Source organism: Salmo salar, chromosome ssa19 (assembly GCF_905237065.1).
Source record: "Salmo salar chromosome ssa19, Ssal_v3.1, whole genome shotgun sequence".
NCBI classification, from domain to species: domain Eukaryota; kingdom Metazoa; phylum Chordata; class Actinopteri; order Salmoniformes; family Salmonidae; genus Salmo; species Salmo salar.
Window position 1 is genome coordinate 26,164,178 of NC_059460.1, and position 25,538 is coordinate 26,189,715.

Sequence of the window (25,538 nt, forward strand, 5' to 3'; positions counted from 1 at the left end):
ACTGCATTAACTCATACTGCATTAACTCATACTGTATTAACTCTCACTGTATTAACTCTCACTGTATTAACATCTACTGTATTAACTCCTACTGTATTAATTCAAATTATATTAACTTCTACTGTATGAGTGCCCTGTCTTTGTTAATATGACTAGATTGGAGCCCTCCTATGTTCTCTTGTGTCTTCAGATGGTGTGGGAGAGTGGCTGTGTGGTCATCGTCATGCTAACGCCCCTGTCTGAAAATGGAGTCAAACAGTGTCAACAGTACTGGCCAGACGAGGGCTCCAATGTCTACCATGTTTATGAGGTATAACAATTATCTTTGTTTAGTATGTGTTCTTTATTTGTTTAATATATTATACCATTTTTATTTTCATTAATTTGGGAACATTATTGTCCTTCCACATATCTGCTTGTAGTTGATTTGGTTCAGGGGTATCACTCAGAAAGAGTTAATGTACAGTAGTTGATATACTGTAAGTGGTATTGTTCTAGGTTCTAAGCCCGTTCTAGGGATTTTATTTCTATGATTCTCACTCCCGTCTCTTGTGTCTGCAGGTGAACCTTGTGTCAGAACACATCTGGTGTGAGGACTTCCTGGTCAGGAGTTTCTACCTGAAGAACTTGCAGACCAACGAGACACGCACTGTCACGCAGTTCCACTTCCTTTCCTGGGTGGACCACAGCATCCCTGACTCAGCCAGGACCCTGCTGGACTTCCGTAGGTAGGCCATCTGTGTCTCCGTCTCCGTCTGATCCTCATTCTGTGTCCTCTTTGACCTAGGATTGCAAAAATTCTGGTAACTTTCCCAAAATTCCCAGGTTGTCCAGAAATCCAGGTTGGAGGATTCCGGATTTCCTGCATATTCCTGGAAAACCTAGGAAGTTTGGTAAAGTTACCAGAATTTTGTAACCTTAAAGGGATACTTTGGGATTTTGGCAATGAGGCCATTTATCTACTCCCCAGAATCAGATGAACTCACGGATATCATTTTTATGTCTCTGCATCCAGTATGAAGGAAGTAGTTTCGCGAGCCAATGCTAACTAGTGTTAGCGCAATGACTGGAAGTCTATGGTATCTGCTACCATGCTAGCAAATACCATAGACTTCCAGTCATTGCGCTAGCTCTAGTTAGCAATTGCGCTCGTTAGAAACTTTCTTCAAACTCCCACACAGAGACATAACTTTTTTTATCTTTGAGTTCATCTGATTCTGGGGAAGAAAAGGGCCTCATTGCCAAAATCCAGAAGTATCCCTTTAACTATTAGCTTGTGATAACGCTCCTTTTTTTGCTGCCATCCTTTCACCTGTCTACCTGTTCTCTCCGCTGCTCTGTTCCCTTTAAGTCCTGTGGAGAATGGGTTTGTATGTTCGTTCCAGTAACGTCTCGATTACACCGGCAGCGTCATTGCTCAAAATAGCACACAGCATCATCTGGATATGTATGCAACAAAAGTTCAACATTCACCTTCTGCTACTGTTTCTGTCAAGCCGTCTACGCATACAGTTCGATAAATCCAACGTATGCACCACACAGAACACACTGAAACTGCCTCTGCAATGCAATGCTGCAAGGCAAACACAGAGTTCCATTGGAAATGAGTGTACTTCTGGTGTACCAAAATACAATGACACTGTCGGTGTGATCGAGCAATACTTAATTGATCGTAGGGCTATTTCTCCCCTGCTCATGCAAGGCAGCAAATGAACCGTCCGTATGGCATGGCTTGAAAAAACCTTAATTCAAACAGCCAATTAAATGGGACATGTCAAGCTAAAAAACCTGGGTGAATCGAAGGGAAAGCCAATGACTGCCTAACCTCTCCTCCCTGTTCTTCATCTGATGTGCGCTGACAGAAGAGACCCCCAGGGAAACAGCCTGAAAGGAATGGGAAATCCCACTCCAAATGAGAATATGTCACAATTTAGACCAGTATGTTACAAGCCCACTAATTGTAGAAGTTCTGCAGGTTAGAGAGAGCTCACCATGCTAAAGGGTAATCGCAGTCACACTAGAGGTTATTTGATATCCAGCTCTCTCACTACAGAACACTACAGCCTCATGTAGCTGAGGCGAGTCGGACTCTCATGATGAGGTTCCCCTGCCTACTACTTCAAAATCAGTGTCATCCTCAGCCCCAGAGGGAAATTCCACTAGGTCTAATGCTTAAGATGTTGGTTTCCTGGGTGGGAGTCTGAGGTTCAGATCCCACATGTGACACTCAATATGCCAGTCATGTAGCGGTTTTGGCTAACTATGAAATTAGCGGTTGCCAGTGTCATTTTTGTGATGTTGCAGCTAGTAATATGAGTCCAGTTGCATAGTCACAAAAGTGATCATTGGAAACTGTGTCTCTTCAGCCAAGCCTGTGCGCACAATCTCTCTTTCCACTCCTCCCCTCAATTTTCTTCCCCTTAGGTTTGCATGATAACTCCCGCCTGCTAAGATCACTCTCAAACTACTCAAAATGCCGGGTTCATTTGATGGATTACCTGTAAAAACGCATTTCATTTTCACCCTACTTTGTTTAACATTTTTCTTTCACAAACAAATCTTTCCACGTGTTATTAAAAAGTGTGTATTTCTTATTTATTTAGATGTTCCTTTTAAAATCTGGAATTATTTGGAATATGGTTTGTTATAAATGTTAGCTCACAAAGATGACATGTGAAATGATGTACATACAGTGCTAGTGTGTCACTAATTACTATATATTAAATGATATGAGGGCTAATAATATTCCTGTGTAGGGTTAGAGAAAAATGTTCATATGTATCATTTTTTTTTTTGGAACTTCATTGAAGTTAGAAAAAAAGCCAGCCTCTTGTCTAAATCACCTCTGATTTAGACCAGTGTAGTCAATAGTTTCCATGGCAACATCTTGGTGTAGACGGCTTGTTGGCCCCCCACTGTGTGCCTGCGGTGTGTAGCATTCATAATTGGGCAAGGTTAATGCGTCGCAGATCACGATATCTCACCACCGGATCCATCATGGCAGTAAATACGTCACAATATGGTGTTTTAAATGGTGCTTCATTCATTCTCGTTGTTCAACATGGACTTCACATTTTATTTTGATTGACAACTTGACTCCACAAAGATTTCAGCATTACAGACATTTTATTCTTTTTTTTTTGGTATATAAAGTACAGGATGCATAAGCAAAATGATGAGAAAAACAGCTGCCTCTAAATGTATAAACTGAATTTCTCCAGATCAGTGAAATACAGTAAGCAGCCTGTACAGTATGGGACCTTTTTTTGCGAGTCATCCACATATTTAAATTGCTGCTACATAATATACTATATGACTTTTATCAAATGTTATAGTGTACTCTAGCAAAGTTGAACAGATGTTTTGCCCAAATGTATACATTTTAAAGTGCTCCATGTTTTTACCTATATTGTTGTGAAGTGTGATATTAATAGCAGATTCTTCTTTCATTACAGAAAGGTTAACAAGTGCTACCGGGGTCGGTCTTGTCCAATAATTGTCCACTGCAGGCAAGTATACTACAATAATTATAACCTTGTTACGATGCACAGACTGTGTGGGTGTCAGTTACATTGCATGACAGACTGAGAAGGAAGACACAGTTCAAGGTGTCAGCATACTTCAGTTCGGCTGGTGGCTATCCGAAGTCGACTGGTGGCTATCCGAAGTCGGCTAAGCGAACCTAACGAGGCTGCTCGCATACTCCCTTAAAAGACCTTTGTTTGAATTTTTTTTTACAGTTTGTCCGTTTTGAGACGGTGTCGTCATCCTCAAAATAATCAAAGATTATTAATATTGATGTTTGGTGCTGTATTTTTTTTATGAAACAATGTGCATGAAAACGAGTAATCTCTTGTTCAATGACAACAAAGACTTTATTGAAGAATTGCTACTGTTGACCAATGACCGACAAAGAGGCGTAGACTTTAGCTCCGAACTTCGGCTTGCCTCCAGAAAAAATGTTGTGTGCCCGAACAGCCGGAAAAAAACTCACCAAAGTCCAAAACGAACAAAAACTTTACAAAATGTCATCATAATATATGCACGAACTCTACCGAACTGTTTAGGCTGGAGCATGTGGACGTCCTTTAGTCACACTTACAGTTACAGTACCTAAATGATGGATCTATTTCTTTTTCTGATCATAATCACTGACCATACAAATGTGTAAATTATATATTCTTTTCTTTAGTTAGTGAAGCTCCACTCGTTATTTAATATGGCAGGTATGTGCCTCCATATTTTTAATAGTGAGTAGTGTTCAGTCATGCATGGAGAGGGTCTGTCTGTCCGTCCGTCCATTTGTCTGTCTGGCCATAGAGGTCTCTAGTCTCCAGATGAGAAGCAGTGGATTAATGAAACCGTGGCGCTCCTCACGCCTCACGCTGCTCGCTCTCCCTCCTGTTTTATTGGCTTTGCCTTTATTGGAGAGATGGTGCACGCCTTGTTTGCAATTAACATGCAGACAGATTGAATGCCCGGTGGGCTCAAAGAGAGGCTTTTCATGCAGCTATTGCTGGTGGAATGGAAAAGCAGGCTCTCCAAAGCTGCCCTGCTAATGGCCTCTGGCCTCTTCACCTCCCCTCTGCTCCTGAGGTGCCTGCCTGCTGCAGGCTCACACTGCTGCTTTTAAAAGCTTTTGTCCCTTATAACATCAGTTCCAAATCAGTCCTCTAAAGTATTTGGACCACACATGCATGTGTGCACACACACACACACCCACCCACCCACACACGTTCTTTTAAAAACGTAAAAAATTCTTATTGTAATTTGCACAAATATGTGTGTGTTGATAACAGCTTTGTACTCAAGGGTTATTCAAGCTTTTATTAATGTCCTATGATCTTTAATTTAACATCTTATAAATACCTGCTATCGTGTGTTCTTATACAATAATATCTTTTACTTTTTAAATGCTCGGTTAACGCTCTTCTTATGATTTGTTTTTTCCTCAGACTTTACAGCTATAATGCAAGAAAATCTAAATGAGCTAGGCCTATTTGTTTTCACGTAAGAGGCAGACACTAACTGTGGTATTGAGCAAAGCTGCCTTTCTGCCTCACTAATGAGTGTCTTCTCCTCTCTGGTTGCTTTGCAGTGACGGGGCTGGCAGAAGCGGAACGTACATTCTGATTGACATGGTCCTCAATAGGATGGCTAAAGGTAGGAGTCGACGGGCCTCTCCGCCTCGCACTCTTTTCTGCTTGTGTGATGACATTACCATGGCAACGGCAAAAAGCCTCCATTTTCAGCCAAAGGTCTTGGGATGCATTGGAGGGTAACTGAGTGAGGCCTCTGCTGTTACTCTGGGAGGGCTCTTCAGAAGGAAGGGGAGAGAGAGAGAGAGAGAGAGAGAGAGAGAGAGAGAGAGAGAGAGAGAGAGAGAGAGAGAGAGAGAGAGAGAGTGATGTAGAGAGAGAGAGAGTGTGATGTAGAGAGAGGCAGGGTGGGAGGGAGGGGTGAGGGAGAGAGAAACAAAGAGATAGAAAGAGAGAGAGAGAGCATGAGATGGAGAGAGAGAGGGTGAGAAATAGCGTTGATACTAATAACATTCACATATGTATTTTTTTTGTAATTTCATTTTAAAAAAGGTACATTTTTCAACTGACATCATCAATGTCAAATTCATTTCCCTGTGAAGGGCAAGTTAATTTATTCCAATTATAATGTATATATTCCATCTTAATTTGTTTTTTCACAAGATGCAAATATTGGTATACTAATCGACATGAACTCACACAACAACCTTTGAATATGTTTTCAGAACGTTATGCGCATAGAGTATACTACACAAGTCTCGGTATTGCATAATCGGAAATAACTCCAGTAGAGAATACAGTAGAAGCCCCCTGCCTTCCCACCCCTATCAGAACAGGTCATCTGTACATCTGGCTCTGACCCCGTCCTCCCCTTCCCCCTGCTCCATGTCTTCAGCCCGCTGCTCGGTAGCTTTGGTCTTAATGGGACATCAAAGGGCAGAGTCAGGGTATCATGGTTCTGCTTGATGGAGGTCTTTCTCAGGCTGTCACACACATCCCTGGTCTGGGGCCTGGGCTAGAGGTTGTGCTAGGGGTTTGGCCTGGGGATGGGACTCAGCATGCAGTGTTTTCCATTAGTTGCGGCCGTCGACTAAACAGTCAGTTACCTTCTACACTTCATATTAACTAGGCTACTTTTCATTTCATAGTTCAAACTCACTAGTCCGATCTCCTATATCCCTTTGCCATTCATAAATCATGCAGCGTTATTATATGTCCATGGTATCGCGTCGGGACAAGTAAACCGAAGGATTTCCTAGGTTTTTTAGGATGTTGGGGCTTGCCAGACAATGACGCTAATTGAGTGACTCTCATCTCATCAGTCAGTGTTGCCTACCGAATCGCATCGGTGAGAGAGCCATTCATTTGGCTCCCTAATTTGCATAGGCTACTGGTCGACCTAGGCTTTCTGGCGATTATCTGCAGATAAATTATGAAAACATTAGTTGAAGATGGTGAATCGTCACTGCAGGAACAATACATAGTGGAGAGCCTCATTCTGGTCCAAATATGATAATAAGGGCCCTCACGGAATCCAGACATAAAAATGGAATTCAACAATATTCAAAAATGTATTGACCTTAGTAGGGAATCAACTAAATGTATAGAAAATGTATTAATTAGCCCAAGTTTATCATAAGACATGAACAGAATGCATCAGTGATTCGTGTTTCCTGCAACTTTCTGAAGAGGCAATGAGAATGCCCCATCTGTGTGTGTGTGTGTGTGTGTGTGTGTGTGTGTGTGTGTGTGTGTGTGTGTGTGTGTGTGTGTGTGTGTGTGTGTGTGTGTGTGTGTGTGTGTGTGTGTGTGTGTGTGTGTGTGTGTGTGTGTGTGTGTGTGTGTGTGTGTGTGTGTGTGTGTGTTTATCACTTTGTGTAGCCGTTAGTGATTATGCTAACGAAACAGTATTCTGGTAGATTGATAGGCTTTCCCAAAAACTTGATCAATTAAATGTACCTGGCAGAATGATGTCATGATCATTTTCATCAATACAGTGGGTATTTGTTTTGCAAACTCTACCATCACATGTGCACAAAAAAACACTGCTAAACAGCAGCCTCTTGCTAGGTGCACACCTGAATTAAAGGGTTTAAATTTACACCCACAAATCTAAATTTCTACAATTTTTCCCAGAGCTCAAGAGTGGTCTGCTGATGTGGTTTAAGCATTGCTGTGGACTTAGAACATCCAGTGTTGTGGTTTTTCTATTTACAAATGTGATTTTGAGACAGAAAACCTGAAAAAAACATGGAAAAACGGAAACCTGGAAAAACTAAATGGAGAAAACGGAATTTGGGAAAGAACAAAACATAATCAGGCAAAAGATAAAACTGATTTTATAGGGCCCTACCTAATGACAATTGTAAAAAAAAAAAATAGGCTATGTCAAATCAGAAAGTTACAATACTTGACACTGATATAACCCTTTTATTTTTTCAATGTAACCTTTAATACATTTTTCAATATAATGTCGGCTATTTACTTAATTTTTCTGTTTAATAAAGTACATCATTTGTGACAATTCACATCTTGCAGTAAAATTGTAAATAAGACTTTGATCTCAAGAGAAGACAGGTTTAAAAAGGGTTTAATGTTCTCTTACTTAGAAAATGGTCCTGATCATATAGGCCTAGACCTACAGTAGACGATATCCAAAACAAGGCATCAAGGCATTAGAATGTACCAGAGGCCATCACAATAGAGCTACACTTCTGGAAAAAAAATACCCCACCGGACCCTCCCGGCCTGGGGGTGCCTGGTTGGCTACTTTTCTGTTTGGCTAGCTACTCTATGTACGTGTGGAAAACACTGGGGCTGGGGCCAGACCCACAGGTTTTTGTTATGTTGAGCAATGAGCAACCCAGAGTATGAGTGGCCTTTCCATCTTTGTCTGGTGTGAGGCTCATCTGGTCTTGAGGAGTGTGAGGCCTTGTGTTTCCAAACAGAATGAAAAGCCCAGAGGCCCAGACATAAAATCCCACATTCTCCTTCTTCCTCCCCCTCTTCTTCATCTTCTTCTTTACTCCAGAGTGTGAATTGTACACAAGAATGAGAATTTCACTCCAAAGCCTTTTTCTTGTTAGAGGAGATTCTCCCCTCCTAAACTTGAGAATCCAACACGTCTGAAACATGAAAGTATTGGAGCACTTTGAGCTGGGAGTCCAGCTGCATTAACCGGCCCCCTTTCCTCCCTCCCCTCTCTCCCCTTTTTCAAAAAGTCTCTAAGGGCTTGAGGATTTCTCTCCCTCTATTTATTTTAGGGGGATTAAATCTCAAATGAGCCCCTCCAACTCCAACAACAGTCTGGTTGTTGAAGTCATTCAAGCTAAAGGTGAAAGGAGTGTTCACTGCTAGTTGCTATCACTGTGTTTGTTACTCAGACATAACATACTGTAGCTCACATAACTTGCTGAGTTTTACCATGACACAACAAAATGAAATGTACAGGGAAGGTGAACTACATCACATCCAGAATATGTATATATTTTTCAAAATCAAAAGAAGTACAGCAAATTGGCTTGATTTTGCACACATCATTCTGAAATCTGATTCTCTAAGATATATCTGAATTGAAGCTTCTGAAAACTTGAATCGCAGTTGGGCATAGTGTGGTGCTGCTACTACAATGCATTGTCCTAATTTAAGCGGTGCTCAGTTTCTTTGATTGCATCATTCATTGTACAAGGTTCCCTGCTCCAGAAATATCTCCATGCATACATTATTCTAGTGAAAACAGTCAGTGGCTCCTGGCCAAGTCTTTCGAGGGATGAATGTAATAATTTTCAATCACTGTGCCGTTCCAAAGGGAGCCGGTAGAAAGGAGATTGACAGATGTGAGCTGGATTAATCTGCTGCTTTGAACTCAGTCCAATTTGCGGTCTGTTGCAGGTGCTAAAGAGATTGATATTGCCGCTACCCTGGAGCACTTGAGAGACCAAAGAGCCGGCATGGTCCAGACAAAGGTAAGGTCCCTCGCTCTGAGCGGGAGAAGGAGGGGGGGGGCTCATGTCATTCACACAGAGGTGCATCTAGTTCACGGGTAAGCGTATAATGACATGAGCCTTACGGGAAATGAAATGATCAAGCGATTTCATAGGTTGCTTGAAAAAAATCAAGACCATTTCTTTATTGGAGGAGCTATTTTGAATTATATTCAGTCAGTTCATATTCCAAATCACAAATGAGGAGGTTTATGTCCACAAACACCAAGGGCTGGTTTCCCTGACATATATAAATGCCTAGTTCTGGATTAAAAAGCATGCTCAATGGAGAATCTCCATTGAAAGAGCTATTTAGTCCAGGGCTAGGCTTAATTTATGTCTGGGAAACCAGCCCTGAGCCCTTACAGTTTAAGATCTCCAAGCGGATGTAAGTGGTTGGCCTTTTGCAACTTCCAAAACTCATGTAATTCTTGTTTGCCTCTGGAAATAAGAGAAGCCTCTTAACTCCAATTCCCCTGTTCATAACTCAAATAATCTAACTCATTTTAGCGAGGGAGGTTTGAAACGTCTCATTACAATCAAGTAGGTTCCCTGGAGAATTTCTGTATTTAAACAGACAATGGTCTCTCATTTATGAATACTGAATTATTATGATGGGCAGCGAAAGCTTTTTGTGTTTTTTAAGACAGACGCATTGAGCTCCGGAATATCAATTAAGGCAAACTCAGTGCAAAATTAGGACGTATGACATCTGTGAAAGTTGTTTACTAGAAGACTGGAGACTTCCTGAATGTTTTATTTATGTAAATTATATTGATTTAATCCAGCTTTCGCTGAATCCCATTTACCAGTGACTCAGGTCTCTGATTGGAGCTTGTTAGGGAAGTTCTCATTTTGGCAAAAATAAATGTTTAAAGTCTTTTACTAAAACATCTAAGGGCAATTTAAATTACATCAGAGAACTAGCAATATTATTGATGTGGTGCCTCACTGTTTCATGAAGAGCATAAATTGTAGATTGTAGTTTTTAGGACAGCTTTTAGCTGTACAATATATACAACATTAGCTGTTCAGGTCTTACATGTAGATAGAAGTGTTAGATATTACAGCGTTACACTTTTGTCATACCAATAGACAATACTTACTTACTCTATGCTCAAGCAAGCATCCTGTAACTTTGTGGTGAAGACAGAGGTTTGACTCCCTCCAGTGGTGGAAACGTAAAACCCTCTTCCTAGGCCACCATAATGCACCTTAAAGCTGAGATCTGCGATAGGTGAAGCAGCGTCTATCTATTTTTTTCATTAACTACAGCTATTAAAGGTCCTGTATAAAGACCTATAAAAATAGGAACAACCTAAGCAAAAAAAACTGTCGACATTACTTGTTGTAAAGAACTCCTCAGTATAGATTTTATTTTACCCGAGGCGAAAATGTGGCATGTTTTGTGTTGACAATTCTGAAGCCGGATTCTTGTGAACGCCTACCTCTCTTCAGTGAGTTTATTTTAGCACCTGAAGGCTGAATGAGAGTGAGGAGTGGAATGTGAAACAGTAGGTCTTCAGGGTGAAAATCGATCGGCCCTGTTGTGCTCTTCAGGGAGCACAGTGAGTCACACACACACACACACACACACACACACACACACACACACACACACACACACACACACACACACACACACACACACACACACACACACACACACACACACTTGAGAGAAGAGTTGACTTAGGCCTAGATTCAATCAGTTCAAGTGCTAACCCGCGCTAGCCAACACCTGCGTAGCTGGTGTTTTGGAGGTGTCGGAGGTGTAACTGCACTGAAGCTGTCAAATCGGTGAGCAGCTGCTCTTGTGGTCATTGTCTAGAAGCCACACCCGTTCCAACCGCGTAAGTTCCGAACGGGAAAGTGTAGGCTATATAGAAATAATGATACTCAATTTTTTAAAAAAGAACGAAATAATCAGCATTTATATCAGCCTAATCGAGGTGTAGATTACATCACACATGCCACTGTTCAAACTTGTAACATGGCTACATGTGATTTTGACTAATGTGACTTGGTGCGTCCAATGGCAACGTCCAGTGATAGGTATAACGCCGAGAGCCGCTTGTGCATTTGACAGCTCTAATGCAGTTCCGCTGCCAAAACATCAGCTATGCGGGTGTCGGCTAGCATGGATATGATTGAATCTAGGCCTTAGAAGCTTATTTAAAGACATCCCTGGTTGGGTCTAAGGTGGCACTGATTTCACTCACACACTCAGAGAGGAAGCTCAGAGTAGGGCACAACTGCTCCCTCCATTGTCTTTGTAGCCACAACACAACAAGGGGGCATTAGACAAAGTGTCATTGCGATATGACTCACTGACAGTCGTATACCTTTACACACCGGACAAGATGTAGTTATAAACCAGCCACTGAACAACTCTCTCTCTCTCTCTCTCTCTCTCTCTCTCTCTCTCTCTCCACAGGAGCAGTTTGAGCTTGCGCTGACAGCGGTAGCGGAGGAGGTGAATGCCATCCTAAAAGCACTTCCACAGTGAAACTCGACGCCGCCCCACACCGTGCCACGTCTCGCTGTTTAAACACATGTTTTTCTGCCCACTCAAGTCTGACATCTTGCTTATGTCCCAAATGGCACCCTATTCCCTATGTAGTGCGCTACATTTGAACAGGGCCCATAAGGGCCTGGTCAAAAGTGGTACACTATGTAGGGAATAGGGTGGTGCCGTTTGGGACATACGTACCTATCTTCTCTTGTTTCTCTCTCCTCTGATTCTCTTGGTATACTTATGAATGTTGTGCCAGATACTTGAGCGACCTGGTCTTCTTAAGTGTGATGTATTCTGTTTGCAGTTGTTATCGAACATATGTTCCAGCACCACTTACAGATAGCTAGACAAGGTCACATGTGTTCTCTCCCTCTCTTTGTGATCTGAATAATCTATTATACTAAGAATCAGATAATTGGTTATTGATGTGTGATGAACATGATATTGTATTCAAGGCCTGAACATCTGTGTCCTGTATATAGAGAAGATGCTTCAAGGAACAATGTCGAAGTGATCTTTACTATTAAAGTTATGAACCACATTCTATGGCCCTGTTCAAATACATTCGAAATGCATCCTTCCTTCCTTTCTGCCTTCCTTCAGAATCTGTAAGTGATATACACTATCGGTCAAAAGTTTTAGAACACCTACTCATTCAAGGGGTTTTTCTTTATTTTTAAATTTTTTACATTGTGGAATTGTAGAATAACACATATGGAATCATGTAGTAACCAAAAAAGTGTTAAACGAATCAAAATATATTTTATATTTGAGATTCTTCAAAGTAGCCAGCCTTTGCCTTGATGACAGCTTTACATACTTGTCATTCTCTCAACCAGCTTCACCTGGAATGCTTTTCTAACAGTCTTGAAGGAGTTCCCACATAAGCTGAGCACTTGTTGGCTGCTTTTCCTTCACTCTGTGGTCCAATTTTTCCCAAATCATCTCAATTTGGTTGAAGTCGGGGGATTGTGGAGGCCAGGTCATCTGATGCAGCACTCCATCACCCTCCTTCTTGGTCAAATAACCCTTACACAGCCTGGAGGTATGTTCGGTTATTATCCTTTTAAAAAACAAATGATAGTCCCACTAAGCGCAAACCAGATGGGATGGTGTATCGCTGCAGAATGCTGCCTTAGCCATGCTGGTTAAGTGTGCTTTGAATTCTAAATAAATCACAGACAGTGTCACCAGCAAAGCACCCCCACACGATAACACCTCCTCATCCATGCTTTACGGTGGGAAATACACATGTGCAGATAATCCATTCACCACACCGCGTCTCACAAAGACACGGCAGTTGTAATCAAAAATCTATAATTTGGACTCCAGACCAAAGGAGAAATTTCCACCGGTCTAATGTTCATTGCACGTGTTTCTTGGCCCAAGCAAGTCTCGTCTTATTATTGGTGTCCTTAGTATTGGTTTCTTTGCAGCGATTCGACCATGAAGGCCTGTTTCACACAGTCTCCTCTGAACAATTGATGTTGAGATGTGTCTGTTACTTGAACTCTGTAAAGCATTTATTTGAGCTGCAATTTCTGTGGCTAGTAACTCTAATGAACTTATCCTCTGCAGCAGAGGTAACTTGGTCTTCCTTTCCTGTGGCGGTACCTCATGAGAGTCAGTTTCATTATAGCGCTTGATGGTTTTTGTGACTGCACTTGAAGAAATGTTAATGTTCTTGAAATTTTCCTGATTGACTGACCTTCATGTCTTGAAGTAATGATGGACTGTCATTTCTCTTTGCTTATTTGAGCTGTTCTTGCCATAATATGGACTTGGCCTTTTACCAAATTGGGCTATCTTCCGTATACCACCCTACCTTGTCACAACACAACTGATTGGCTCAAACGCATTAAGGAAAGAAATTCCACATATTAACCTCTTACATCTAGACGTTCCGCTAGCGGAACACCTGCTCCAATATCCAATGATAGGCGTGGCGCGAATTACAAATTCCTCAAAAATACAAAAACCTCAATTTTTCAAACATATGACTATTTTACAGCATTTTAAAGACAAGACTCTCCTTTATCTAACCACACTGTCCGATTTCAAAAAGGCTTTACAGCGAAAGCAAAACATTAGATTATGTCAGCAGAGTACCCAGCCAGAAATAATCAGACACCCATTTTTCAAGCTAGCATATAATGTCACAAAAAACAAAACCACAGCTAAATGCAGCACTAACCTTTGATGATCTTCATCAGATGACACGCCTAGGACATTATGTTATACAATACATGCATGTTTTGTTCAATCAAGTTCATATTTATATCAAAAACCAGCTTTTTACATCAGCATGTGACGTTCAGAACTAGCATTCCCACCGAACACTTCCGGTGAATTTACTAAATTACTCACGATAAACGTTCACAAAAAACATAACAATTATTTTAAGAATTATAGATACAGAACTCCTTTGTGCAATCGAGGTGTCCGATTTTAAAATAGCTTTTCGGTGAAAGCACATTTTGCAATATTCTGAGTACATAGCCCGGCATCACAGGGCTAGCTATTTAGACACCCAGCAAGTTTAGCCTTCACCAAACTCCGATTTACTATTACAAAAGTTTGATTACCTTTGGTGTTCTTCGTCAGAATGCACTCCCAGGACTGCTACTTCAATATATCCAAATAGCGGCGTTTTGTTCGTGCGTTCAATACACTATCCGAAGTGTAAATAAGGGTCACGCGCACGACGCATTTCGTGACAAAACATTTCTAAATATTCCATTACCGTACTTCGAAACATGTCAACCGCTATTTAAAATATATTTTTATGCCATTTTTCTTGTAATTAAAGCAATAATATTCCGACCGGGAGTGGTGGTTTTCGTTCAAAGATAAAACATGGAGTAGACTCGTGCACGAGCCTGAGTCTCACAGTACTGTGACCAGCCACTATCCAAACGCGCTAATGTTTTTCAGCCAGAACCTGCAAAGCCACGATTCAGCTTTTTGCCGCCTTCTGAGAGCCCATGGGAGCCGTAGGAAGTGTCACGTAACAGCAGAGAGCCCCTGTATTGGATAGAGATAATCAAGAAGGCCAAGAAATTGTCAGACAGGGCACTTCCTGCATGGAATCTTCTCAGGTTTTGGCCTGCCAAATGAGTTCTGTTATACTCACAGACACCATTCAAACAGTTTTAGAAACTTTGGAGTGTTTTCTATCCAAAGGTAATAATTATATGCATATTCTAGTTTCTGGGCAGGAGTAATAATCAGATTAAATCGGGTACGTTTTTTATCCGGCCGTGAAAATACTGCCCCCTAGCCATAACAGGTTAACTTTTAACAAGGCACACCTGTTAATTGAAATGCATTCCAGGTGACTACCTCATGAAGCTGATTGAGAGAATGCCAAGAGTGTGCAAAGCTGTCACCAGTGCAAAGGGTGGCTACTTTGAAGAATTTCAAATATAAAATATATTTTGATTTCTTTAACACTTTTTTGGTTACTACATGATTCCATATGTGTTATTTCATAGTGTTAATGTCTTCACTATTATCTACAATGTAGAAAATAGTTAAAAATAAATAAAGAAAAACCCTTGAAAGAGTAGGTGTTCTTTGGACCGGTAGTGTACAGATACCCACCCCTCGAAGAACTCCCTAGAAAGGAAAGAACCTATGGAGAAACCTAAAGGAACCAGGCTCCGAGGAGTGGCCAGTCCTCTTCTGGCTGTGCCACCACCCTATTACTTTCCCCCAATCCAACCGATTCATATCTGTGGTAACTTTAAGTAGGAAGGAAGTGTTTAAACAGGGCCTGTATGTGAGGCTCGATTTAGTCAGATATGCTTTAGCCAATATCCGCATAGCAGTTGTTTTGACTGTGTCGGAGGTGGAACTGCGTTAAGAGCTGTCAAATCCACAAGCCGCTCCCGGCATTATACCTAAAGCGGACATTGCCATTGGCTGCGCAGAGTCGCATGATCAGAAATCCCATGCAGCCATGCAGTTCAAACCCTGGAATGTGAGATGTTATTTTGTTGAATGATTTTTTCAATTCGATCATCATTATTTCTATATAGCCTACAATGTCTCGTTGTTAACTTTAACACGATTGGGGCGGGTTTGGTTTCATGACAATGACTTAGAGCAGCTGCTCACCGATTTCACGGCTCCAAGGCAATTCAACCTCCGACACAGCCAAAACATCCGTTATGTGAGTGTCTGCAATCGCTGGTTAGTGCTTGATCTGATTTAATCTAGGTCTTAGTTGTTCTCTTGTGCAGACTGCATATGTTTGTTTTGTACATTGTTTTGTATATTAATTTAATACCGTTAATATTTAAAATCACTGAAATGTAATGATAATAAATACAATGAGTGTACAAAACATTAAGAAGACCTTCCTAATATTGAGTTGTTTTGCCCAATTACCCGCTGAATGGCAAACATACACAATCCATGTCTCTATTATCTCAAGGCATAAAAATCCTTCTTTAACTAACCTGTCTCCTCCCCTTCATCTACACTGATTGAAGTGGAGTCAACAAGTGACATAAGTAAGGGATCATAGCTCTCACCTGGTGTCATGAAACGAGCAGGTGTTCTTAATGTTTTGTACGCTCAGTGTAGAGTGAGCAATATAGATATTAACAATATGATATATGATTAAGCTGAATTATATTGTCATTGTTAATATGTTTGTTTTGTCCTCTTAAATCAACAGAATATTGTGACTCGTGTACAGGTAAAGTCCATGTATAGAATAAATTATTGGAGCTTGTTGTGCTATTAAAATGTTTACTGAACTTGTCAATGAAAATTATATATTTTGTGTGGAAACAAAATTCAGATTGATAATAAACCATAGAATGGTTGACCAGACATTTGGCTGTCAATTTTTCCACTACTGTAGCTCTTCAGAAAACATAAAAAGGAAGAAGTACCATTTGATCAGTTGAATAAAAGCCAGCTTCTTTTACCAGAGGGTGAGTGACTGAAATAAAGATAGATACCCGCACGCTGATGAATTCTGCAGTTTATTCTGCAACGCATCCACCCGAAGGTCTTCATCAGGCTTAACCCACGTGAAGAAAGCAGTGATACTTATAGAACTCCATGCCTGGACAGATGAAATGCTTGGCTCACCACCTTTTGTCAGTTGAGAGACAGGGCAGGCAATGAAACAGATAATCAGCCCAGTGATTTACCAACTGAGATACATTAGAGGGTAATACCAGGAGAGAAATTTGTTGCAATGAGATTGTCTTTATTTATTTTTTACCCCTTTTTTCTCCCCAATTTCGTGGTATCCAATTGGTAGTTACAGTCTTGTCTCATCGCTGCAACTCCCGTACGGACTCGGGAGAGGCGAAGGTCGAGAGCCATGGTGGCACAACCCAACCTAGCCTCACTGCTTCTTGACACAATGCACATCCAACCCAGAAGCCAGCCGCACCAATGTGTTGGAGGAAACACCGTACACCTGGCAATCTGGTCAGCGTGCACTGCACCTGGCCCGACACAGGAGTCGCTAGTGCGCGATGAGACAAGGATATCCCTGCCGGCCAAACCCTCCCTAACCCAGACAACACTGGGCCAATTGTGCGCCAGCCCATGGGCCTCCCGGTCACGGCTAACTGCGACAGAGCCTGGGCTCGAACCCAGAGTCTCTGCAGTGCCTTAGACCACTGGGCCACCCGGGAGGCCCTTGATTGTCTTCATTTCAATCTCACATCAGGTTTGTGTAGCCTATTGCACCGAGAGCAGGGCACATCTTTACTTCCTAAGTTGCCATTGCGCTTTTCAGTTTCTGAAAGTTATTGAGCACATGGTGGCTGTCCATATTCCTACTCACAAGTCATTGCCGTACACTTGTGCCTAACTATTCATATTGGAGCAGTTTACTCAGGATCAGCATTTCTAGCATTTGCCCAGCAGCGCAAACTAGTTTAAAACCTTATTCGTTTGTGAAGATCAAAGTTATCAGGGCCTTGGATAGACATGAGAGACTGCCTCAGCAATCTTCTCCCCATTCATTCCCAACAACACCAGGCCCCTTTTTTTGGGGGGGGGGATTCCTGGAAAGCATCCCAGCCAGCTCCCAGCAAACACTTGGGATTTCCGTATGCTCTCCATGGCCAAATGGCATGTTTGTAAGCTTGTTGTGTTACTCATCCATTGATCAGCAGGTGTTTGGTTCTGTAACAACAACCCACCTCTATGATTCACAGCCACAAAGCAGCTGCTTGAACAGCTGAGTAAGTCTTATAGTGTAAAACTCTCCTTTCACTGTGATAATCACATCTAACTATCTAGCCTAGCCAATCGGATTCCACCAACGATTGGGAATTTAACGTTGCACCTTGTAATTCAACCAAACTAACACCAACCTAGTAATGAAGTCAAGAGCAATACCACGACTTAGATATACACAGAGGACCTATTGATTGGTGAAGTATTGAGTTTGCTAAGACCAGCACACAAATGTGACCATGAATTTACAGGTATATTAAGGGATTGGGAGTTAGCAGTAATTAAAACGAGGTCGTGGTTGAGGAGAGGAGAGCATGTGAGAACATTAAAAGGGTGGGTTGTTACAGATTTTAAACTGGGTGGTTCGAGCCCTGAATGCCGACCGTGCCACAGGTATGAAAAACATGTATTTTTACTGCTCTAATTACGTTGGTAACCAATTTATAATAGAAAGAAAGCACCTCTGGGGTTTGTGGTATATGGACAATATACCACGGCTAAGGGCTGTGTCCAGGCACCTCGCGATGTGTTGTGTGTATGAACAGCCCTTAGCTGTAGTATATTGGCCATATACCTCACCCCCTCGGGCTTAGTTTATTTGTATTTATTATGGATCCCCATTAGCTGCTGCCAAGGCAGCTAATCTTCCTGGGGTCCAGCTAAATTAAGGCAGTTTATACAATATTATTACACTACAATACATTGTACATGTGTACATGTGTACATGTGTGTATAGTGCGTATGTTATCGTGTGTGTGTATGCATGTGTCTGTGTTTGCGTCTCTTCACAGTCCCCACTGTTCCATAAGGTGTATTGTTATCTGTTTTTTATATCTGATTCTACTGCTTGCATCAGTTACCTGATGTGGAATAGAGTTTCATGTAGTCATGGCGCTATGTAGTACTGTGCGTCTATTCTGGACTTGGGGACTGTGAAGAGACCTCTGGTGGCATGTCTTGTGGGGTATGCATGGGTGTCCGAGCTGTGTGCCAGTAGTTCAAACAGACAGCTCGGTGCATTCAATATGTCAATACCTGTAACAGAGTGGATTGTAAGAGTATTTTAAGTGCAATTGAAAAGGTCTGAGACTGAAAGGGTCCACTCGTCGTTCAGGGTTTGGTCTGTGTCTTAGGGACCTGCACTATTATCAAAGGATAATTGGGTTTTCAAGCTGCTTGTTTGGGGTCTGAGTGAGCCATGCACTTGAGGATAGCGTCAATATTTAACGTTGTTGCTGTGACAGATGCATTTTGCCATTTGATATCACTAATTCCTCCCATTTCTGCCCACAACATTCCTATGTACTCTTTGACCAGGACCTGTCATACTCAGACTGACCACATTGTGAAAGTACGAACAAATACCTGATAGTTGAGTCAGATGGAGTTGTCACGCTAGACTAGCGGAAGCATCCTAGCTATCTGGAAACGTTAAAATCCCTCATCACTTTGTTAAACCAATGGACATAAAACGCTATGCACTTTTTCATTTTGTAATATTTAACTACTTGAAACATATTAATCCTCCCAAATGAGAGATGACAGAATATCAAAAGGCATTGGAACACACTAGGTAAGCGACAGCAGGAGAAAGCAATTACCATGAATACGTTTTCTAATAAAATTGTATCCTTCAGATGATAAGCAATTAAATATGTGTAATTATGGTTTCCATACAGTCATTTCTAAGCTGATTAGTGCTGTGTACTTTAAATCCTGTAATGGAGCTGTGGATGGGCTACGGATGGCCGTGGCAGCTCATCTGCACATCTCTAATGATAATGAGGTCTTAGGAATGACGAATAGCGGCAGTAAGCCTGTTCTCAGCCCCAGTTATAAGAGCTGTCAGGGGAGGGAAACGTCAGCAACGAGAAAAGGAGACACAGCCCATAGGTACCCACTCTACGCACGCAGGCAGTGTCACTGTCACCAACGGCTCAACAGGGATGAGGCCGTTTCCATTTTAGTCTTCTTTGCCTTGGTGGGTGGGAGACTGAGACTTTGACTATAAATCAAATCAAATGTTATTGGTCACCTACACATATTTAGCAGATCTTATTGCAGGTGTAGCGAAATGCTTGTGTTTATTGCTCTGAATGGTGCTATTCTAGAGAGATGATGAGCAGCTCGAACTGATCCACTCAACTCTAGAGGGTTGATCGGTATTATGAGGAAGTATGGTCTATCAGGTCAGGTGTGTTGACTCAAGTCTAAGGTTCAGTCTCAGGTTTTAAGGTTTTAACCAGTCAATTCAAGTCAAATGTGTGTTTTCCCCTTGGAATATAAATGTAATGGAATATGACACCTGGGACACGGCTGTAAAATGTGAGTTTAAGAGGTTTTTGGGGAATGGTTATTAGACTTTTAACAGGAAAAAAAAGAGTGTGATGAGATTTTAAGCAGCACAACATCTGGTGGGATAAAAAGGCAATCCTTCAATCATGGTGGATATCTCTGCTCATTAGCGACACACACACACACACACACACACACACACACACACACACACACACACACACACACACACACACACACACACACACACACACACACACACACACACACACACACACACACACACACACACACACACAAACAAACACCCCTTCCCTCCCCGGTTATTAACGGGCAAACAGGTGTGACACTGACATTTTCCAGTTTCATCACTGTCCCATCATGCATCAGGGAAACTCCTGGCATTTTGCCTCTGTGTGTTTTTATCAGCGGTGGCTGCGTGACTGACCAGTGCGACCCCAATGTTGCTCACTGTCACTCATCATAAGTGAGTTTATCAACACACCTAATCCGTGCACTCCAGTGGGACCTTAAACATTTGCATACTAAGATTGCTTTCTTCTGCTTGGCAGAGGAGCCACCTCCTTTGCATAATTAAAAATGAGAAGGACGCCGCTAACAAATGTGTCATAACATCGTTAGATATACAACTATATTTTAAAGAATACATTTAGAGGCAATGGATTGGATGGAAAGTAAAAGAGCTAAAGGGTACAAAACAATCAAATAGCTAAATGATCCTTAGTACGACCTTCTTAAAACAATTCCATGTAGCTTAGTAGAATCCCCCCTTCCCCGGCTTAGACAGGTCTTAAACTGTTATGGGTATTAAGGACAATTGCTCTTTCCATGACATAGACTGACCAGGTGAATCCAGCTATGAACCCTTGATGTCACCTGTTAACTCCACTTCAAATCAGTGCCGATGAAGGGGAGGAGACAGGTTAAAGAAAGATTTTTAAGCCTTGAGACAATTGAGACATGGATTGTGTATGTGTGCCATTCAGAGGGTGAATTGGCAAGGCAACTCAATATTAAGAAGGCATTCTTAATGTTTTGTACACTCAGTGCATTTAAGTGCCTTTGAACTGCAACGCTGCTGGGTTTTTCACGCTCAACATTTCAACCAGTGTATCAAGAGTGGTCCACCACCCAATGGACGTCCAGCCAACTTGACACAACTGTGGGAAGCACGGGCCAGTATCCCTGTGACCCAACGCTTTTGACACCTTGTAGTCCATGCCCAGACAAATTGAGGCTGTTCTGAGGGCAAAGGTTGGGGCAGCTCAATATTAGGAAGGTGTTTCAAATGTTTTGTACACTCAGTGTATGTTACGGTATAGATATATGAGCAGTGGGAGTTTGAGCATTTCGCATCTTTACAGAGGGTTGATAAATATCCAATGATTAGGCAGAGATAGAAGATATACAGTACACATCATTTGAAAGGATCAGGTTCAGTAGGCCTGCATGTAAAAAATACTGGAGAAAGCATGTCTGGCCTTCTGCTCACACTACCATTTTGCAGCATGTTGACATTATAGTAGAAGGCCCATATTGCCTGTCATCTGTTTATGTTAATTAAGAGTAATATCAGTGGCACAATGTAAAACCAATGACAAACATATGATTATTTCAAACAAATTTCATCAATTTATTTGTAATATGTTTAATTACAAATCATTTCAGATTTCATAAGATGGGTTGATTTAATATGAACAATCAAATGAGGGTTATTGTTCAAAGATTAAGAACCAAAGATGAAGCCTATTGACTAAAATGTGCCTTTTGATAACACAACAGATGTGTTGTCTGTAAAGATGTAATATAGTATTGTATTTCCAGTGTAAGATGCATGCAACATAATACAAACATGAAATACTACTCTGCCACGCCTATTCACAAAACGACCTAGTTTGCTAAACAGTATATGTCAATTCTCGTGCCATGTGACAAATATTGTGTAGGCCTACTTAAAGGGATCGTTCATCTGAATTACAAAATGACATATTGGTTTCCTTACTGTGTAAGCAGTCTATGGACAAGGTATGACAGCAATCAATGCTTTGGTTTTGTGCCACAAATGCAAAATAATTTGCATTTGAAACAGTGGCCAGGTAAACAAAAGTGCTGTCATACCTTGTCCATAGACTGCATACCAGGTAAGGAAACCTAAATGTCAATTTGTAATTTAGGTGAACTATTTCTTTAAGTAACTCTGTAGATACAGAGTACATGTGTCTTCCTACAGACACATTGTCTTAATTCTGATCTTGCAGTACTGGGTTCACTGTCTGGAGTGGATGGGGGAGGGGGGGTCAACACTGTCGACAACACTGTTGTGTTTTTTCTGTCTGACCCGCCATTTCCTTCACTCCTGTCTTTTTTCCCTCTCTATGAGATCCTTCAGTGTGGTGTTTTTAAGGTAGGCTTCTCTGCGGTGTGTGTAAGCATCTCTACACTGTCTGTAGAGTCTTTGCTTTTCAGCAGCACCTCATTTTGCCATATTTATCAAAAGGAAAGCCATATTATGTAATTACAATATTGAAACAGTAATAAAATGCTAATAAGTCTTTTTTAATATAATTGTTGAGGGTGCTTTTCAAAACAGTCCCGTCTCCAATGAACCTTTGACCCAGGAAGAATTTGGCAAGGTTGTTTCATTTTTTCAAAGTGGTGTTTTTTTATACATTTTAAAACCAGTGACATGAAATTGAGGAACAGCTATTACTTGTAAATTATTTGTAATATTTATTTGATATTTGTTTTTTTATGTAGCCCACTAAATAACTATATTACTTTCCTTTGTATTATGACATTTAAAGAGGGAGAAAAATATATTTTTAGCTCAAAATATGTCACAAAAGCTTGACTCCTGACCTAAGGGACAAGCTAATTTCATGGTACTGACCGTGCTCTACAATATATAAAAAACATTGTTTGCAATATAACTGTCTTACGTATGTTTTATTAATAATAAAACACTTAAATTAAAACATTTAAATAAATTAGGGGGTCATTATCTCACACTTTTAAGTGTTTTTCCTGGTGAATAAGGCCGGGACAGGAAAGCCACCATTTTTGTAGAATGACCCATATGAGACAACTATTCCATATGAACAGTTTAATTGTTTACCTTTTTATAGGAAGCAGCTGCAGACTTTTCATAGCACCAAAAGATTACCCAACTGGAACGTGATTCATTGGAAAAATGAAATATTGTGTGTCCCAACGGACAACCTATTCCCCATGGCCCTGGTGAAAAGTAGTGCACTATAAAGGGAATAGGGTGCCATTTTGGGAAGTAGACCATGTGTTCCACCCTGCCTAATACAGACCTGTATTTACTGTGCACAATTTAATAACATGATATTAAAAATGCCCACAGCGATTGTTGTCACACGGCACACGTTTTCACCAAGATGGACGACCTTTGGTGCGTTTTAAAGAGGCAGTTTCTTGAGTTTTCTAAACAAAACGATAGTAATACTGTACCATGAGGAACAATAACTGGGGTTAGATATGTATGTTGTCAGGCAGCACCTAAATGTTTTTAACGCAAATTATATCAAAAACAGTATTTAGTATTTGTGCTCAATGGTATTCCCAATACTGTCAAAGACAAAGCAGTTGCAGAGACAATGGTAGGTTGATATTCTGAAAATGTGTATTGATGATGAATATTGAGATTAACATTAAATAAGTTTTTTTCTGGCACCAGGAAGTAAACCATATGAATATTGAGTACCAAAAGTTACTCCGGGAGAGCAAAGCAAAGACTGGTGCACAGTGTGAAACTTCAACTACACCAGGAGAATGTGTTAGGTCAGGATGAAGGTTCTGCATCAAGTCCGGTCTAAGTCTGAAGCTCAGGCACCTCTCCTCAGTGTGAGAAAGGCAGTGTACTTAAAGCCGATGTCCCAAATACAACCCTGTTCCCTATGTAGTGCACTTCTTTTGACCAGAGCCCTTTGGACCCTGGTCAAATATAGTGCCCTATATGGAGAATAGGGTGTCATTTGGGATGCAAACTAGATCCTTTTCTCTCCTTCCAGGAGGTGAGGCTATATCTCTGGCTTGTCTTGTGCGCATGTCATTTGTCATTCGGGGTCACAGTGAGTCCCCCATGCCTTTCCTGAACAAATAACTGATCATGACCTTTGTTCTTCCCATTTGCATAACAATTTACATCAATATTCCGTCAGTCACAGCTGTGGCAACCATAGACTATGCGAAATGCCAGCCTCCTGATTCCAAACTTAGATTTTTAATAAACCCTCACATTGGAGGGGGAGGGGCTGGTGAGGGCATGAGGGGCAGCACCTGCGATATATAGTAGGCTGCTCAGAAGCCTCGTTTGTACATGGGGCTAACATGCGACCTTGGTCCTGATCTTCTGCACATCTTGATTGTGCCGACATTGTAGCCGTTGCATCTACACACACTAGTAAAATATTTATCTTATCCGTCCACTGTATCCTCATTGTGACCAGATTTCCTGGTTACAGATATTCTTTCAAAATAATATTGATTTATTTATTTTAAGACACATATTGATGAAATAAGTCAAGGGCACCACCTGTCAATGACTGTAGAGGGCGGGATAATGATGATTTAAATGGTTTCACTGTCCAGATCAGTCTGCGCTGTGTCTGACTACCTCCGGAGGTGGTCAGGAAGATCCAATCACAATCAGATCACAATGTCTTTTAATTGTCCACACATGTGGGCACAGTCATAATGTGGACAAGCTCAGGACAGAGGACGCATATTAGAAAAGTACCTTCAGAAAGTATTCACACCCCTTTTGGCTATGTTACAGCCTGAATATCCCATAACGTCAAAGTGGAATTTTGTTTGTCAATCAATAAGTATGCAACCCCGTCCGTGTTCAATAACAGTGGTTAACATGATTTTCGAATGACTACCACATCTAAACTCAGCAAAAAAAGAAACGTCCTCTCACTGTCAACTGCGTTTATTTTCAGCAAACTTAACATGTGTAAATATTTGTATGAACATAACAAGATTCAACAACTGAGACATAAATTGAACATGTCCAGATGTGACTAACAGAAATGGTATAATGTGTTCCTGAACAAAGGGGGGGGGCCTAAAGTAACAGTCAGTATCTGGTGTGGCCACCAGCTGCATTAAGTACTGCAGTGCATCTCCTCCTGATGGACTGCCCCAGATTTGCCATTTCTTGCTGTGAGATGTTACCCCATTCTTCCACCAAGGCACCTGCAAGTTCCCGGACATTTCTGGGGGGGAATGGCCCTAGCCCTCACCCTCCGATCCAACAGGTCCCAGATGTGCTCAATGGGATTGAGATCTGGGCTCTTTGCTGGCCATGGCAGAACACTGACATCCCTGTCTTGCAGGAAATCACACACAGAACGAGCAGTATGGCTGGTGGCATTGTCATGCTGGAGGGTCATGTCAGGATGAGCCTGCAGGAAGGGTACCACATGAGGGAGGAGGACATCT

General features: G+C 41.4%; 1 protein-coding gene across 3 annotated transcripts in view; it reads left to right on the forward strand.

Annotated features, from left to right (window-relative positions):
• Positions 1 to 12,102, forward strand: part of LOC106578615 (receptor-type tyrosine-protein phosphatase N2) — a 278,389-nt gene extending 266,287 nt beyond the window's left edge. For 2 of the 3 annotated variants that reach the window (XM_014157619.2, XM_045702162.1), the window contains 6 exons: positions 191 to 310; positions 562 to 728; positions 3,456 to 3,509; positions 5,099 to 5,163; positions 8,931 to 9,004; positions 11,460 to 12,102. In XM_014157619.2, the coding sequence (XP_014013094.2) occupies positions 191 to 310; positions 562 to 728; positions 3,456 to 3,509; positions 5,099 to 5,163; positions 8,931 to 9,004; positions 11,460 to 11,531 (552 nt within the window). In that variant the 3' untranslated portion in view covers positions 11,532 to 12,102. Of the gene's footprint in view, positions 1 to 190; positions 311 to 561; positions 729 to 3,455; positions 3,510 to 5,098; positions 5,164 to 8,930; positions 9,005 to 11,459 lie in introns of those variants that run through there. The other variant, XR_006760698.1, reaches the window with a different exon arrangement.
• Positions 12,103 to 25,538: the final 13,436 nt, after the last annotated feature.